This window comes from Zootoca vivipara, chromosome 1, assembly GCF_965207765.1.
Source record: "Zootoca vivipara chromosome 1, rZooViv2.hap1.1, whole genome shotgun sequence".
In the NCBI taxonomy this organism is placed as follows: domain Eukaryota; kingdom Metazoa; phylum Chordata; class Lepidosauria; order Squamata; family Lacertidae; genus Zootoca; species Zootoca vivipara.
This window is the reverse complement of record NC_142582.1, coordinates 90743730-90761953: the sequence shown is the minus strand read 5'-3', so window position 1 is coordinate 90761953 and position 18224 is coordinate 90743730. Positions and strand designations below refer to the sequence as shown.

The window sequence follows — 18224 nt, the reverse complement described above, 5'->3', positions numbered from 1 at the left end:
CCATCTACACTACATGCTGTATTCTCAAACAGTTTCATGCACTACTTTCCACACATCCACTCACAAAAAGCTTGAACCGCTTTAGAAACCTTACTTGACCTCTTACTGCCCCTCATCTTGCATTGTCTGACTTTTCTGTCTTATTGCATGCTGAACTTGTGCCATCATCAAATGTCTTGCTAACTCCTGACAATTTTTAATTAGCAGCTAATTGTGACACCATCTTTTGGGTTCTCCAATATCCCACCTTTTCCAACACATTGCACCAAATTGATGGTGATGCATGAGCACAGCAGTGCAAATTCAGGACGAAGAATAATGTGCATAGAAATGCATTGCAATTTTCTGCTTGAACAAAACTAAAATCAAGTAAAACGGGAGATCCAGTCTGGATGTCCTAGCATCATTATTACTTAATTTTTAAGAATTATTAATGATGTTTCACAAATATCAATATAATCCATGATTTTTAACCTGAGTTACAAAACTGATCAATGGGAGTGAAAAAACCTTTTCTGCTCATTGTTTCAACCTTGACCAAATGAGTAAAAAAAGGCATGTTTTTCTTAAAAGTTATATAAAAATAATGTAAACAGTTTTGGATTTCTATTTTTCCTCTCTTAAACCCCCTTGGCTTTTTTTCTAAATCCTTTATGTAAAAGTACACTGCAACAGTATTAAATTAACAGACCAGATGCAGACAGCTGGGCACTACGGACATCTTTTCTATAAACAACTGTAGCTTGAGCTTGAGCAATAATAATATGTGGACTGAGAACTAATTCGCCCAGCTAATCTCTAGTGAGAAACAACACCAGCTGCTAGTAGGAGTTTAAGAATGTGTTACTTTGGGAAAGCTTAGCACCAAGACTTAAAGAAACTCATTTTGCTAATTAAAGAGCAGATCTATTTGTTGGTCATCTGTTCTGCTCCTAGACCAAAAACTTGCATCACACCACAAGATGTGGGTAAAGATTTATCCAAAAGACTATTCCTTTGTAACTATTTTGTTTCTAATAACATTTGCAGAGGAACTTAAAGCAAAACACTGGTTTCAGAACAATCATATCTAAGGACAACACAGCTATTCACCCTATTGGCTTAAGCAAGAGCATATGATCTAAATACTACCCATTATCCAAAATGTATTGCGTCTCACTTCCTGAGTATATTTATGCACATTTGACAGTGCCTATAAGCAACAACTGTGAAACTTCAGGATGGCTGCAAATGTAGAATTCTGTAGCCGAGAGGATTGCTTACTAAAATATTTTATTTTAGAAAAATTGTATTTTGGCTGCTAAGATTACCGTGTTCCCTGCATAGCTAACACCACACCAGACAAAGTTTAAGCATCCTGCAGTTTCCTAGCCTTGAAAATAGATCCATAAAGTTACTAGTCCACAAATCTTACTAACTACCCTGTTCACATGTTAGTCATCTAGGGCACACTGGTGATTTCAAAGGGGGGGGGGAGAACAGCCTCCTTTCCAATATACAAAAACTAGCCTGCCTGATCACTTGGAGGAAATTCTTACTTTGCCACAGGCTACCTGACAAGTGGCTTCTAACAGACCTGCAGGATTTCTTGCCAGCCCTGAATCCTGAGAGTGCACCCATGACATTGTGCAGAAATAGCATCTCCCATTCCAGTTCTGCAACACTCCTTAGCCCACCACCTTCTTCTGCCTCCTTACCAGCAGAACCTGTTTGTGGGCTTCTCACAGGCATCTGGTTGGCCACTGTGAGTACAGACTGTTGGTCTACTACTACATGTGTTTAACCCATTACATGTGTTTAACCCATCTTACATTAGAACCAATCCTTGATTGCTACAGCGCCAAGGAGAGCAAGTAGGAAAATGAGCTATTCAAGCACAAGGGCGGAGAATGCTATCCCCACATAGTGCTTCACTGCTCTCCGCTGTTAAAGATGCACTAGACTGGGAGCTATCAACTTCACCCATCCATTCACAGAAGACTAACTGGTTTGTCCACCACTGGCCTGGGTTACTAAGCTGATGTACAGTCAAAAGTTTAGAACAAGGTCCCTATTGGGGAAAATAATGCCAATTAAGTCTGATTGGTGAATATGCATATTTTAAAAAATAACTTATTTGCTTACAAAGATTTATAGAAATAATTAGCATGAAATATAAATATACACTATGGAAATAAAAATGCTATGCTTCTTAGAAAAGAAAAAATGTGTTTCTGGGGGAAAGGTTTTATTTATTGGCATAGTATATTACAACTTTATTTTTATTTATTTTTAATCCCACAAATTATTATTCCAAATATCCTTATAGGGAACTACCGTAACTAATGTAACAATAGTAAAAAAATAATAATGATTCCATCCCAACACTAATCAAATTCTAGATTGGTGAGCCTAACTATTCTAGTATTATTATTTTAACTGAGAGCTGCACTCACTATTCGCCAACACTTCAGGAGCCACAGGTCAGGAGGAGGTGTGGCCAAACCTTTGTCATACACACAAATAATACACAGTCTACACACACAGCCCCCATGCAGATCAACTGAGGAGGAGGCGTTATTGTCCCCTCTCCACCCATCAAATTATCAATCTGATGATAAGGGAGGAAACTATTTTAATCCTCACCAGGGCACTAGGTTCCATTGACACGCATTTGCCATCAACATTGGAGGGGGTGGGGAGGAGACAAATTATGGTTTGGGGTGGATCAGCCCCCCCCCCCAAAAAACGGAGTGTTAGCCACCTCTGTTCTACATTAAGAATCTAAATGGGATTACTTTTACAAGCCTAAAACTGAAGGAGCATTCTCTCACTTAAAAGGATGGTTAAATCAGACATCCTGTCTAATAAATCAGAGGATGGTATAATAATTGGTTAATGCCTAAAAACCAGACAGATTTGGGACAGTTGGTAGTACCATATAATTAACCAGGTGCTATACATCTACCATGTTCTAAAGTTTGTTATGATCCAAAGGCTAAAGTGGCTGTTAAAATATATAACTGTTCTAGCTAATACAACAAACAAGTTAGTTCTAGGCCAACTTTGCAGCCCATAGTAATGTCTGGAATTTACCATTCATACAAATCTAACATGGGACCGTATCTCTTTTCATCAACTCTTTCTATACACAGACTGAATGGATCTCTACTTATGAATGTATAAATGTGGTTTCTCCTTAACATCAGCTGGTGATTTATGGACTACAAATATTACCAGACCTTTTACTTGTTTACTTCTTTTTACAATAACCTGCATGTACGGTTTGCTTGCAATCATTGGTTAATTTCAAAGAACACCCTTTGAGGTTGAACCACATTTGGGCATTTGATATATTTTTTTATATACATGCATCATAAATCTTATCAGGTTCACCAGTGTTATTTATTGTATACTGATATGACAGCTTAGCATATATATTTAGTTTATTAAATTATTATTTTTAAAATCCTTTCTCCCTTAACTTCTTTGTTCATCTAGTTTGTTTAATGGTTAAGACTAGACTAGAGTATTTTTTTTTATTTTGCATATCTAAAGACTAAATTATAGATATTATTGGGCTGGGGATTAGAGTATGTGGAAAATGATGGTGGTATATGGACCACATTTTATGCTCCTATATCACATGTTAACAATGAAATTGATTGTCAGAGTCAAAATCATTTAGTAAGAAGAACTGGAGAAAAGGAAGAACTGACTGCAACATGCCAATACAGGTTAATCTCTGCATTCAGGTTAACTGCTGTACTGCCTACAGCAAACCGCAACACCCAGTTGCTCTCCTTTAAATCTTTTAGGACTGACTTTAGAAGTCCAATGGTATAAACAAAATATCTATTGGTGAGGGAAGAAAGGAGTTTAGGGCTTTCTTGTTTTATGTAAAAATACAGCGCATCTGAGCACGTCGACTACATACAGCCTTCATTACCTTTCCCTTCTTTCCTTCCTACAATTTCTTCAGCTGTCATTCACCATTGATTGAACCCTGAAACTGAAGCTTATTTTCAAATAAGCTGCAAGGTTTGGGCCTCTTTAAACAGCTGCTGCCCCTCCTTGCATTACCAACATTCCAGACTGATGAATGATTCTGCCATTCAGTAACACACCAGCAGCCCAAGTCTTAAAACAAAGAATGCAAAATTCAACCCATGAATCAAATCAAACTGATGGTCAGGAAATTAGTAGTTCATCTACAACCACATATATTGCCTTCACTCTTCCAATTAATATGGTATATAAAAACAGTATGTGGCTTCCAGAAACATTGACAATTAAGGTACCAACACAGCTGTTAAGTACTGGGCTCCTAGCAGCAACAAATGTGTGTTTTTTTAAAAATCTATACCATGAGTTTCATTTTGTAAGAGGCAAAACCAACACTGTCACTAGTGTCCATATGACTATAATTAGCATAGCAGATAGGAAGAAAAAGATGAGACACTGTGACGAACATGTAGAGCATACAAAGTTTCAGGTGCTTCCTTTTTAAAAAAGCAGATGGTATAAATAGTCTAATAAAAAATGCTGCTTCTCCCCCCACCCCAATTTTAAAATGATTAAAAACTCTGCTGAACAAACACATTAAACTAATGTGCCCATTACTAGGAAGACTGAATTGTGGTCCCCCCCCCCAATTAATATGTACTTGCAAGAATTACATTTAAATTAAACAAAACAGTAAACTCTCATAGTAAAAATAAATCGAAAAAAAGACAAATGCTTCACATAATTGGCATCCCCAGTTTTGGTAAATAAGTCTTTGGGTGAGAAAGGAGAACACAGAGATAAGCCAATTAAAAATGTTGCCCAAGATTTTCTTCAAAGACATATTTATACAAAAGTTTCACATACTGTATAGAGCTGGAGCTGCAGCAATAATTTAATAGGAAACAAGAAAAAAGTCACGCTGGGTTTTCCCCTTCTTCCTCTTCTACTTGCTTAATAACTGGAATACCTAAAAATAAGAGTGAAGAACCATTAAACATGTTTAACATGTTTTAATCCTGTAAAACAGGGGGACTCTGAGGCTCAGGGGGATCTGAAGGGGGTCTATTACCCTCCATTTGACAGACTAACGCACAGCAACGCGTGCAGGGCCAGCTAGTTTCTATATAAATGATATTGTCCAGAGGTTAACATCCCCAGAATATCATGCCCCTAAATTGGCTACAAAACCCATCTCTGTATTATTATACACAGATGATGCGATACTTCTATCTCAAATAAAAGTTGGCCTAAAAAGATTGATGAGAGCATTCTCAGGATACTGCAAGAGAACAGCTGGCTGTGAATTACAAGAAAACTAAAGTCATGGTGTTTTCAAGAAACTATAGGCCCATAGATGGTATATGGATAATCAGTTGATTGAACAAGTTAAAAGTCTTCAAATACATTGGCCTTATTTTTCAGTCAACAGGGTCCTGGGGAGCACATCAGAAATATACAAAGGAAAAAGCTTCTCAAAGCACCAAAATTCTGACACACTTTTTCCATACAAAAGGTAGCAATCACATACCATCAGCACTTGAAGTGTTTACGGCTAAACCCTTAGCACAGTTATTATATGGGGCTCAGATTTGAACAGGCGCTCACCTTGGATCTACAGGAGCTGTTCAATCTAAGCTCCTAAGGCAATTTTTTTCTGTTCCATTCTGTGTTCCAAATGCTTCACTGCGCTTTGATGCTAATCTCCCCTCTGCTGAATTACAGGCTTGGTGTAGGACATTTAATTATTGGCTTTGGCTAAATTTAAACCCCACCAGTCTACTACCCTTAGTATCGCAAGATTGTCATGTTATTAATGCTGAGCTTTAGAAAATTTAATTAGACAGTGCCTATATGATATCGTGGGTGGCACTGTGGGTTAAACCACAGAGCCTAGCGCTTGCCGATCAGAAGGTCGGCGGTTCGAATCCCTGTGACGGGGTGAACTCCTGTTGCGTGGTCCCAGCTCCTGCTAACCTAGCAGTTCGAAAGCACGTCAAAGTGCAAGTAGAGTTTCCGTGTGCTGCTCTGGTTCGCCAGAAGCAGATATGTCATGCTGGCCACATGACCTGGAAGCTGTACGCCGGCCCCCTTGGCCAATAATACGACCCCAGAGTCGGTCACGACTGGACCTAATGGTCAGGGGTCCCTTTACCTCTACCTTTATATGATATTGAGCGACAGAATAATTTGGCCATGATAAGGAAATTTTGTCCATGGTATGATTATTTCCCATCTAGTCATTTTGACACATTGGCACCCTTTTTTGCCAGACTTAACCATTCCAAAATACAGGTGCACTTTCACTTATGCAAGATTAAATATACTGCCTTCAGCTGTACTTGAGGGTTGATTTCAAAAAAATTCCGCTGGAAAAATGGTTATGTCCCTGTGGAGTTGGCAGTATTCAATCAGTAGCTCATGTGCTTCTAGCTTGTACTCTTTATAAAGACTTGAGGAGTGAGGTTATTACCCCTCTATTACTATCCATACCAGGTTGCTCAACCATTGCTACTGTGTCTTTTCTTCTAGCAGATCAAGATAATCAAGTGACAGCAAAAACTGCATTTTTTTTTTAGCAGGGGCAATTAGAATAAGATCTATTATTTGATTATTGATGTAAACCTCCAGAATGTAGTCTGTATAGTTAAGGTTTTACCTCTATCTTCAGTTCATTTTATTTTATTTTACAGTATTGCTATGGCTAGTGGCTGATGCAACTAAAGAGTCTTCTTCTACTTTGCTTTTCTCATCTGCTAAATGCCACCCTGCTCCTACCCAGCTCTCACCATCAAGTTTCTTGAGTTTGGGCACTCGTTTCGTTGCTTCCTCAACCCAGGCACTCTGTGAATCAGCGGAGAGTTTCTCTTCCAGTGGATTACCTACAAACACCAGATCCTCCAGTAATGGCAACTCTGCCAGCCTCTGAAACTCTGCTGCAACCACAGAAGGAAACAGAGCTGTGTTATGAAGTACACAAAAACCTCAGAGTTGTATGAAGACTCCTCTCAAGACCAGAAGACTGCAGATGCTGAGTGAAACATATTCAATGGGCAACATCTTAACATCATAAGATGTGCGTGGAACACACATAAACACACTAAAGACTCAAAAGAAAGATACCACCACATTCGACACAATGGAGAAGTTACCGTTTTCTGGAGTTTTGAGGAATTTTTTGCTCATGCAAGTGTTAAAATTTCTGTTATGCAATAAAGACTTAGAGTGATATCTAAACTATACTCAGAATAGACCCACTTAAATGATTGGACCCAGCTTAATCAATTGATTTCAAACCTTTCACTTTAGAGCTCTTACTGCTAAAGCTGATAGAAACTGTTGGTGAGTGGTTTGGATGTTCAGAAAGTTGGTATTCAACTAGTTCTGGACGGGTTGAACTCCATAATAAAGAATTTTATTTTTCAGACTAGATTCAGCATTGTCATTGGATACCCAAGTGGCATTTGTGGTTCAGGGCACCTTTCACTAGCTGCGGTTGGTTTACCAGTTGTCGTCCCTCAGGGATGGAGATAGCCTGGCTACAGTTATGGTATGGTAACCAGATTAGATTATTGCTATGTGTGGTAGACAGGGCTGCCTTTGAGGACTGCACAAGGGACTACCTTGGGAATAGAATTGTTGAAGAGCAGGCTATATCAACTCGTTTACCAACCTAAGTTACCTGCTATTAACTCATTATAAATTATCAATATATTTATTGAGAAACAACTCTGGCTTACCCCAGTCTTTTACCAGATTATTTGACATGTAGAGAATCTTCAGCTTCTTCATCACATGGAGCCCTTTCAATTTCTCAATCAGGTTGTATGAGATCCACAGCTCCTCTAAAGTATCCCCAACTGCCTCCTGAAAGATGATATTCCTTCAGAAAAGAATGTTCTGCATTTTCCTATTATCATGTATGTTGTCTGGACCCCTAAAGAGCACATCAAAGAAATAAAAGTTTTCCCCTGCTTCCCCACTAGCAGGCTGCAAGTTGACACAAGCCAACGAGGGGACAACATCATAATTCAGAGAGAAACCAAGATCTTCAGCCTTGACATCAAGACAGAGAATTGTATTCCAGATATCTGGACACAAAAGAAGACACAGAACTGTTTGCAGATACCTGCATATTAGATGACTAGTTTCTTAGCCAGCTCATTAAGTATGAGAGTAAATCTTGCAGAGAACAGGCAACATCCATCAAGAGGATAATTGAATTTACATCTCCAAATTCCTACTGCGATATGTAACCACTGGGCTAGATCATCCAACTGTGGTTCCTCTCACTGAAAACTGGTCATGATCTGGGAAATGGAATGGGTGGAGTGTTGGCAGAAGGCTGTGTCAAAGGTGCTTTATCTGCACAGTTACTAGGGGAGTTTTCATTATTGGTGGGGAATTTGCACAGTTGCTACAAGTATTGATGATGTTCCTGCATCTACTATATTTTTGAACAGTGTTAGCATCATATCCTTGCACAGTAACATATGGCTAACTACTCTGCAGTAGTATAAGCAGCAGCCGTCTTAAGAGGGTTACTTACCAGTCCATTCAGATTCTTTATGTTGTTTCTTCCCAGTGACAATATCCGCAAGTTTTCTGCAATGGAAACAAAGCAGGTATTTTTCTACAGCACTAGTTATTTGAGTAATGTGGAAACTTCATACAAGCCAGTGCCAAGAAGCTATTTTTTATTGATCCATCTGTGTCAAAGGGAAAAGTGTGTAGTCAAAGAATGGAAACAGTCACTGAATGGACACAGATTGAAACTATACTGCATGGTTGCTCTAACCCAGAACTGGCCATCCAGAGGTATTTTGGATTATAATTCTCATCATCCCTAATCACTGCCCATGCTAGATGGGGCTGATGAGAACTGGAGTTAAACAAAATTTGCAGTGACACAAGTTCCTTAATCCTGCTCTAACCATATAAGGAGTCAGTCATCTATAAGGTCTGGTAATTCAGGGAGCTGAGTTTCACCGCACCCCTCCCCTACTTCTGCACAGTAACATAAGAAAACAATAATCAGTTATTCATATGGATGGAGCTTATAGACATCCAGCATCTCACCTATGTGTTTAGAATCACTATGCGAGATGTTTTCCTAAGCAACCATAGTAGGCGGACATCTTTCCCAGCAAAAAGCGTAATGAATGAGGTGTCTGAATATATTGGAAACAATTGTTTAATAGAGTCTCCCTTCCTCAATGCTCCTGACAATATTACTGTCTTAATCTGTGCTTGGTGATCAGATACAAATGGATGCAACAGAGTTGAATAATTTTGCTCATGGAATAAAAAAGTAGCAGCTTACAAGTATAACATGAATCTAGAAGCTTACAAGTATAACCTGTCCATGTGTTTGAGATATCCACACACATTCCTCAGTGGGACCTATACCAAGGAAGTGGTTCCCTTCTCTGTTGTGCATGTGCATACACATGTATGCGTGTTAAGGGGGTTAGAAGTCACTCACAACCCAAATCATGGCATGCAGAATTTCATTATCAAATCAGCAGTCAAACATAATTATTCAATGCTTCCTAAAACTCCACTGCTTATATCAATTTTCAAGTGAAGTCTTGATTTTCAAATTATTTGTATTCTGCTCTAGTCAATGAGAAAAATTAATGCCAAATGCCTCTTTTTTAAAGATGGTATCAATTGTTTAAAATCAGTCAGTAAATGTAAACTTAGTGTCTGCTCAAATGCTACTTTGAAAAAAAATATGACGTCCCTGATCCTACAATATATAATACACACAGGATATACTGTTACCTTCTAGGAAGTTAGGTGGTGAACTCAAAGCTGAGTCCTGCTCCCAGTTCCAGTGCCCATAAAAATTTGCAGCAGGAGGAGAGTCTGAACAGACTCAAAGTGTGAAATGAGTGGAGGTACATATAATGAAGCAGCTTGAAAAAACACATGATCATTCACGTATTACTTACTTAACGCATTCAAGTTGGCAATTTTTTCAATGCAGTTTGTAGATAAGGACAGCTTTCTAAAATGGGGGACAAATCCAGAAATTGTACGTGAAGAACAACACTAAAATTACCAAAGTAGTTTTTTATTTACAAGTAACAATTGCTCAGAATACTACATTTTGGTTCCCCAGAAGGAAGAACACCCCCCCTCCACATTCTCTGTTCAAGGGGTTCTCCTGAATCCTACAAAGCCTATTTCTGGGGGCACTGGGAGAAGAGAAAGGGAACATTGACCATTGTGCAAGCAGAAGTCCTCGATTAGGGCTTCCGCTGATGGGACTCACTAGTTGAATCTTGCCCTATGTTTTTAAATGTGCTTTTTTACTGTCTATGTTACAAATGGAGAACTCATGGTCCTCCAGATATTCAAATTTGGCTTCAACTTCTGGTTAACCACAGTTTCTAGTGTCGTCCAACTAAAGTGACCATCAAATGTTGTCAGTATCTCAGAGAAGAATGTGGGAGAGTTGCTAAAGATGTTAAATGCTGCATAACATTTGGTGCTGCACTACAATATTTAGATTGTAGTTTTGTTATGATTTGTTAAAATAATATGGGTTAAAAAGAAGAATTACGGTTAATTTAAAACAAGCCAACATCAAATCCTGATTTCTGAAGCTATGTTGTTTAAACTAACAATTGTTAATGTTAATCACAGTTTAGATGCCACATTTTTTGGGAAACACAATAGTTAGAATGACACAAGCTGTGGTTAACCAAAAGCAAAAGTAAAATTTCCAAACTCCTCTTCCCAGGCACATAGGAGGAGGCACCTGGGAAGAGGAGAGGGGATCTTAGTTTCTGTGACATTCAAACATAACAATTAACAGGTCAAGAGATATGAAAATTCCTTAAAGAAAATGAACACTAAATTAAAATAAAAAAACAGAAGCAAAGAAAGCAGAAATAACTTAAAGTGGCTCCCACCAATATGCAGAACGTACTCGCAGCTAACTAGAGAGGAAAGAGATGCATCCATTTTCTCTATAGGGGGAATCTGGGCATAAAGTTTCACTTCTTTGGCCTCCGATGGCTTCTGACCATTTTTTTCTTCCTAATTAAAAAGAGAAACACATAGAGGAAGAGATCCTATTCAGTATATAATTATGAATGTTCATTTTAGTCTATTGTGGCCTATTCAGCTGCATAATAACTTGCACTAAAGCTATACAGTGGTACCTCAGTTTACAAACACAATTGGTTCCGGAAGTCTGTACTTAACCTGAAGCTAACTTTCCCATTGAAAGTAATGGAAAGTGGATTAATCTGTTCCAGACGGGTCCGCAGAGTACTCAACCTGAAGCGTACTTACCGTAACTCGAGGTATGAGTGTAATCGGTTCTGTAAGTCCGTACTTAACCTGAAGCGTACTTAACCTGAAGCGAACTTTCCCATTGAAAGTAATGGAAAGTGGATTAATCTGTTCCAGACGGGTCCGCAGAGTACTCAACCTGAAGCGTACTTAACCCGAGGTATGAGTGTAATTGGTTCCGGAAGTCCGTACTTAACCTGAAGCGAACTTTCCCATTGAAAGTAATGGAAAGTGGATTAATCCGTTCCAGATGGGTCCGTGGAGTATTTAAACTGAAAATACTCAAACCGAGGTGTACTTACACCGAGGTATGACTGTAGTTAACGTTGACTGAGAACTGTTCACGCAACCTTGAATATGTGGTAAAACGATTTTTTCTCAGTCTGGAATGCTGTTTCTTTACACAATCTATGACAAACTGATTGCACTGAGTTGGGGACATCACTGGTCCAAAATATGGCTGTGTGTATTGTCGCTACCAATTCATTACTGTTTAAAGTACTACACTCTAAGAGCAATCTAGGCATTGGTTGAACCCTAAAAGAGCCAGATTGCCATGAACAAATTACATTAGGATAGGAATGAAAAGCTTCCTGGGCTTGTATTCAGTGATTGTATGAACTCCTCTGACTAAATTGTGAATTTACAAAGCAGTATCACAAAAAGTTTTAACACAAGGGGCAACATTTTCTTAATATAAAACTGTAATGATTTCTTCTCAAAACGATACTGGAGCTCCTATATTCCACCTAGTCTATTTTTTTGCCTATCCAATCAGAAAAGACATTTTTCTAATCATTTTGTCTTTGACTCAGACATTTTAATATGCACTTCATTTAATGTAAGAACATAATCATACTCATGGTAGGTCAGGCAAGTGGTACATACAACCCAGTGTCCCATGTCTGATTTGTGTCATGTTCCGTTACAACAGTAATTTGAAGACAACAAACAATGTATTCAATTTCCTGACAGCCCTTTCTACTCACCAGCCATTTAATATTAGGAAAAACTAGATCTTTACATTGTTAACTGGCATCCTGTATAATGGTGAATGCATGTATATCAAACATCTTCCAAATCTCATTGTAATACTGATTGTTACTATTCTGTCTGTACTGAATAAATTAGTACTAAATTGTACTAATAAGCAAATACTTTCAAAATGTGAAAAAAACTTCTAGTAGTTAATTAAAAAAGGAAAAAAATAAATAAGAGAAATAATTGATAAAATTAATTTAAATCTGCAAATTTAGAACATTTTCTTTATGAAGTGTGGTTGCACTTGTTTGTTTACTTGAAGAAGGGAATGACTTCCTGGTAATTAGACTGAAAGGCTAATTGTATAAGAAAGGCAGGACAGCTGGCAGAAGATCCATCAAATGCCTAAGTAGGGGACTGAAGCAAACATATTTTCCCTAATTACATCAGCCTTTACACCCCGCACCAACCACAAGCTTGTAATCCCTGCTTTTAAAACTTTCTACCTCTCTGCCCTTGACTAAGTCTCATCTCATTCCCTTGTCTCCCTTCTCTTCTTCCCCACTATTCTTCACCAGCTCATGTGGCTCCTTGCAGACTATCATTCAGCAAAGGGACAAATCAAACAACTGTACAGTATGACAATAAACCTTAGGTGTTCTGGAGCATGCTGTTTTTAAAATTAAAAATAAACTGAGGTTTAATTTTATAAACATTTCTACTATGTTCTACTAACTTATCAAAAGTGAAGAGTTTAATACGGTACTGAGATCCCAATAATAACTAGGTAGGCTGAGACCACCCTTTAAAAATAAAGCTGGCAAGGCCTATCAAGCACTTTCATTCTATCCTGCCTTTGATCTCCTTCAATGCTTTTTATCATGTTGTGTCTTATCCTTGGATATGCATGCCCCTATTAATCAAACAGCTTTCATTTCCTCCTTCTTCAGCAAAACCTTTCCCAAACCTACCTATCACTCTTAGCTTTTCCTCTGTTGGGTCCTTCCATGTCATGTGACCCAATGACTTTTACCGTACCATTTTATATTGCTTTCAGTTTCCTAAAAATAGTATTAAAGAAGATCCCTGATCGCAGATTTTATTTTTTTTATCTCATCCTGTTTTTCAGTTTGAGAGCTTGAAATTTCAAAAAATAGACAATTTTGGCTGCACAAAACCTTAAAAGTTCAGCCCAGAATTAAGATACAGTATTTCAAAACTAAAAATACAAATCTCATCAGAACTTCATGGCACATTATGAACTTGCTTTAAAATTTAAAGTTAAGCTACAAAGTTTAAATTTTTTTAACGTGATTTAAAAAAATCAGTATGATAGAAATTCCCCCAAAGTTGTACAGTATTTATTATTTCATATTTCTAAGAACTTCCTGCAAAAATTTATCTTGGAATCTCAATGTGATTATATTTTTTTAAAAATATTTTGTACATACATGGGTTACTGGGTTCTATTTAGGATAAATAGGTATTCTTGGAGTAAAATGTAACAGAATAAACAATACTTCAAACCATAAAATAAGTTACTTCGGGCATTTATTTTAAAAGTTATTCAATTAAAAGGTATCTGAAACAGAGGTTGGATATCTATCATGAATGCATTAGTTGAGATTCCTGCACTGCAGAAGGTTGGACTAGATGACCCTTGGGGTTCCTTCCAACTGTACAATTCTATGAAATCTTGATTTCTATCCTGCTTCTGCATCTTGCCCATCTAATGTAGATACTAAGCTCTCAAGCACTGACTATGTAAAGTTTGTGCACACATCGGTGTCTGCACATTGCTGAAGTTATATAAATATTAACTAGAGTTAGTAGTAGCAGTATATATAGCAGCTCAAATGGGGGTAGCGGACTTCAGTGAGCTAAAAATATACAACTTTTTGTACAGAGGTATTCCAATCATGCATTCCTTGAAAAAAGCTATTTCTACATCATTGCAAGAAAAATGACAAAAACTTATTCTTGACAAAGGAAATCCACACAACTACATAAGCACAACAAATCTACTTACCCATCTGGCTAGAGCTTCCTTAATAGTTGTTGCTTTTGCCTAACAAAAAAGGGTATGGAAATACATTTTAATTAATTTAGGCAGTCAATCAGTTAATTTGTTTTGCTTTGATCAGTTATATTTAAATACATAGACATATTATATTATAAAGACATCCTTGTCAAGGCATGAGGGAAATTCAATGAATGATTTAATATGTAATCAAAGTAAGGGAACGTGTTAAGACAACACAAATTTCCATCATATTTGGGAATATTGGCTATTCCTCATTTTATCAAAGCAAAAAGGGAAGAACCAGGTTTAAAGGACACAGTAGCAGTAATTGCAGCTGACAGTTCATTTGCTTATTGTTGGATGGAAAGTAATAGTTTAAACTTTGGTAACTTGGATATAAACTGGAAGGAAAGTACTACTTTAAATTTGTCAACAACTTTGGTACACGAAGGAAAGTATCGGTACAACTGTACAGCCTGTACCATAGCAAATGAAATGGTCTTTCCCATTTAAACACATTTCACATCAGTATTACAGTATTAGTTAATTCATTTCACTAGTCTATTAAAGTCTGCAAATTTTGTTCAGCATTAGCTGAACCTCAAGATTATAAAAAGGGTGGGGTAGAAAACTGGATTCTAAAATATTTAATCCCCCCATTTGAAGATTAAAAAAAACATTTTTGGTTTTAAAATGACTTTAAAAGTACAACTATTTCTGTACCAGCATTAACATAAAGCTATCTGGATTGTGTTATAATATTCAGTCACATATATTCTTAGATGGTTTTATACCAAACAAAGAAATGTCTCATTAGCAACAAAACACCAAATATTAGTTCAGTAATTTTTAAAAAAGCCTTCTGTCCCAGTTGTCACATAATCAGCAAATTCAAATGCTACCAACTGACAGGATCAGCACAGCTATGTGTGTCACGTCTTCTCTATAAAACATGAGCACTGTTTTTCTTACATTTAAGCTCTAAACAGGGCAGTGCTGCATGAAAGGGGCTTATGGGGCTTTTAAAGGCTCTGCCTTGCTTTGGATGTTTTAGGTATTTTTCTTTTATTTTTAAACCCAAGATAGATTCAGGCTCTTTCTTAGTTGCCTGAAAGAGTACCCGACCAAAAGGGATACTTTTACAGCTTTACAGAGATAGGCAGAGCACAGACTTAACAGATCTAATTTGTTTCTTTCTCATATCCTAAAATCTACCAACCAGATCCAGGTGCAAAAGACACACAGTAAGAATCAAGGGTGCCTCTGAATCTAGGAATTTGTTATCAGCACCAACACTAAACTGAGTTCACAGTCTTTCCACACCTAGTTACTTTCCTTCATTTCAGCATTTAGATGGGATAAGTCATTTGGTTGTTGCTATTGTTGTGATACTTGGGAATTAGAAACAAAAAAAACCCTTGCTGCAAATTACTCAGAGATACTCCAGTAGATCCTAATCTACCTTTTTTCCACAACTACTTACAGTAAAATGAAAAACTCCACAGCCCAAAGCAGAAAATTTAAGTATAAACAATAAATACATGATGTCATGGAATTTATCACGCTGAAAATTCTTTTAAAAATCCATGTGAATGTCAACTTCTAGCTCATTAATTAATGCAGATTCATCCCCTATCTACCTCGTTTTACCTCTTCTTAGTGTCTTAATAAATGAAACTGATTTGCAAAAATGATACGTTAAAATATGAGTGACACTGCACACACCTTTGTAATTCAAGAAATCTTTAATAAAAAATATTTTTAAAAAAATTAATGCAGATTCAATTTGTGCCAATCTCAAAAGTATTTATTTACCATTCTACTGAAGGCGACTTCCGCTACTCAGACAACTCCTTTATGAAGAACAATTTATGTAGATCTCTCTTCAAATGAACAGCCTTCCTATTAAAAAAAACCCCCAAAGTGTTAGGATGAGCTTCAATCACCATAGGAATAATCTCCAAATGAAAGGCAAATGAAAAAGGTTCTGTGTTGGCTTATGGTTCTTTTATTAACAATAGCTACCATTTATATAAGAAAATTCCTTCAGTAGCACCTTAAAGACCAACTAAGTTTATATTTTGGTATGAGCTTTCGTGTGCATGCACACTTCTTCAGATACCTGATTCAGATTCTTCAGATATCTGAAGAAGTGTGCATGCACACGAAAGCTCATACCAAAATATAAACTTAGTTGGTCTTTAAGGTGCTACTGAAGGAATTTTCTTATTTTGCTTCGACTCAGACCAACACGGCTACCTACCTGTAACTAGTACCATTTATATAGATTTTTTTAGAGTGATTACAGCGATTCAAATGCATCGTCTCTCATCTGCTCCTAAGTAAAACTCGCCTTAATCTATGCTCTGTGATGGATGCAACAGTTATCCCTTGCACTCATTAAAAAGAAACTTTTGACCCTTGCAGTATTTCTTTCTATACTCACTATATATTGTATTTTTCTTTCTTTCTGTCGAGACCACCACTTTATGCATCAGATGAACCCAGTGAGCGCTGGCTCATGAAACCTTATTGCACGCTGCAGATGAGGGGCTGGAACTGGTTTGCCTGACACACAACGTGAGCAGACCGCCCTGCAAGGGGGTTGAAAACACTGAAGGAAAGAACCATCTCTCCGTGACACCCCTCCCCGCCGGGCCTCCCTGTTTCAATTTGCACGAATACTGGAAGAACCATTCCCTCCCCTGAACTTTCCAAGGCAGATCCTCGAGCATCCCCTGCTCCACAGACCCGTTCCACACCTCGCACAGGTCCTTCTGGCATCCCCAAAGGGCTCCTCTCTCCAGCACCCGAGCCAAGAACTCTGTTCCCTCAGGCCGGGCATGTTCCTCCTCCCTCTCCCCTGCCTCGACAGCCACCATCCCTTCTCCTCCTCCCGCAAACCGAGACGGGGGGTGGGGAGAGAGCCTGTTCCTGTTGTCCTCCAGCCCGTCCCCCGCGGGGTCTTCCCTGCGCAAAGCCATGGCGGTTCCCTCCGCCTTCCTTGCCTCATCCCAACTACCGCGCGTCCAGTCGCCGCCTCCCCCCCCCCCGCCCGCGCCCCGCCGGCCTCCTTTCCTACTCCGGTTGCAGCCCTCGAGCCGACTTACCATTATTATGATTCTGGTTGCTACCGTCTGCCGCTCCGGTTGCTATGGCACGCCAAGCCCTTGCGCATGCTCACCTGCAGGGAGAAAAGGGCCGGGGCGGACGCCTCTGGGAAGAAGAGTGAAGTCAACAGTTGGGATCATAGAGACTCACCTGGAAAAATAGAACGGCTTCGATTCCGGAACTCTTTAGCATGACCATAGAAACGGGGAGGAGGTAGAAAGGTCGTTGCGAGACAGATCAGACGCCCCCTGGTTTCCGGTATTGTTTGCTGTGTGTCTACGCCTGTCTGTATAAGTGAGGTTGGGTGCTAGGTTTGGAGGGGTCGGTTTAAAGTACAGTACAGTACTGTAATTCAACTTTTCTGAAAACCGAGGGCGTACCTCAAGTAGTGTGATCCTTTCCATGACAGCCAAAAAAGTCGACAACAGATAGTGACCACAGGCAGGCAAAGGAGGCTCCCGTTGCAGTATTTTTAAAACTACCCTTCAACAGCCATGGGTCGCTTGCACAAAAGAGTGGCGATATATATATATTTGATGTTTCCAACTAATCTTCAGTGTTGTCTTGAATGGTCGTCACCTTTTGTGTCATGGCCCCATCGCTTCCATTATTTAATATTGGCTAGATCATCATCATCATCCGTTCATATTAACTGTTATTGTTAACATAACCAGTCAACCCTGATTAATCCTCAAGAGAGCTGCGCTTCAGATGAATTTAACAGACCAGCAATGGAAACGTCTTTACAGTATTCAGAATGGATTATGTTAAAGCCAGTACTTTTCTCTCTGGGTTTACTCAAGGGTACGCAATACTG

General features: G+C 38.5%; 1 protein-coding gene across 3 annotated transcripts; it reads right to left on the bottom strand.

Annotated features, from left to right (window-relative positions):
* Positions 1-2696: 2696 nt before the first annotated feature.
* On the bottom strand, positions 2697-17599 carry DNAL1 (dynein axonemal light chain 1). Of its 3 annotated transcripts, XM_035112691.3 has the most exons (10): positions 17407-17599; positions 16743-16890; positions 16112-16198; positions 14303-14341; positions 10925-11034; positions 9942-9997; positions 8534-8589; positions 7725-7851; positions 6774-6920; positions 2697-4954 (listed from the first exon to the last, which is right to left on the bottom strand). In XM_035112691.3, exons 3-10 carry the CDS (start codon positions 16112-16114, stop codon positions 4902-4904), a joined length of 591 nt encoding a protein of 196 aa, XP_034968582.3. In that variant the 5' UTR covers positions 16115-16198; positions 16743-16890; positions 17407-17599; the 3' UTR covers positions 2697-4901. The 3 variants fall into 3 exon arrangements, with proteins under 3 accessions (XP_034968582.3, XP_034968572.3, XP_034968592.3); XM_035112681.3 differs by lacking the exon at positions 16743-16890; XM_035112701.3 differs by lacking the exons at positions 16743-16890; positions 17407-17599 and adding an exon at positions 17059-17349.
* Positions 17600-18224: the final 625 nt, after the last annotated feature.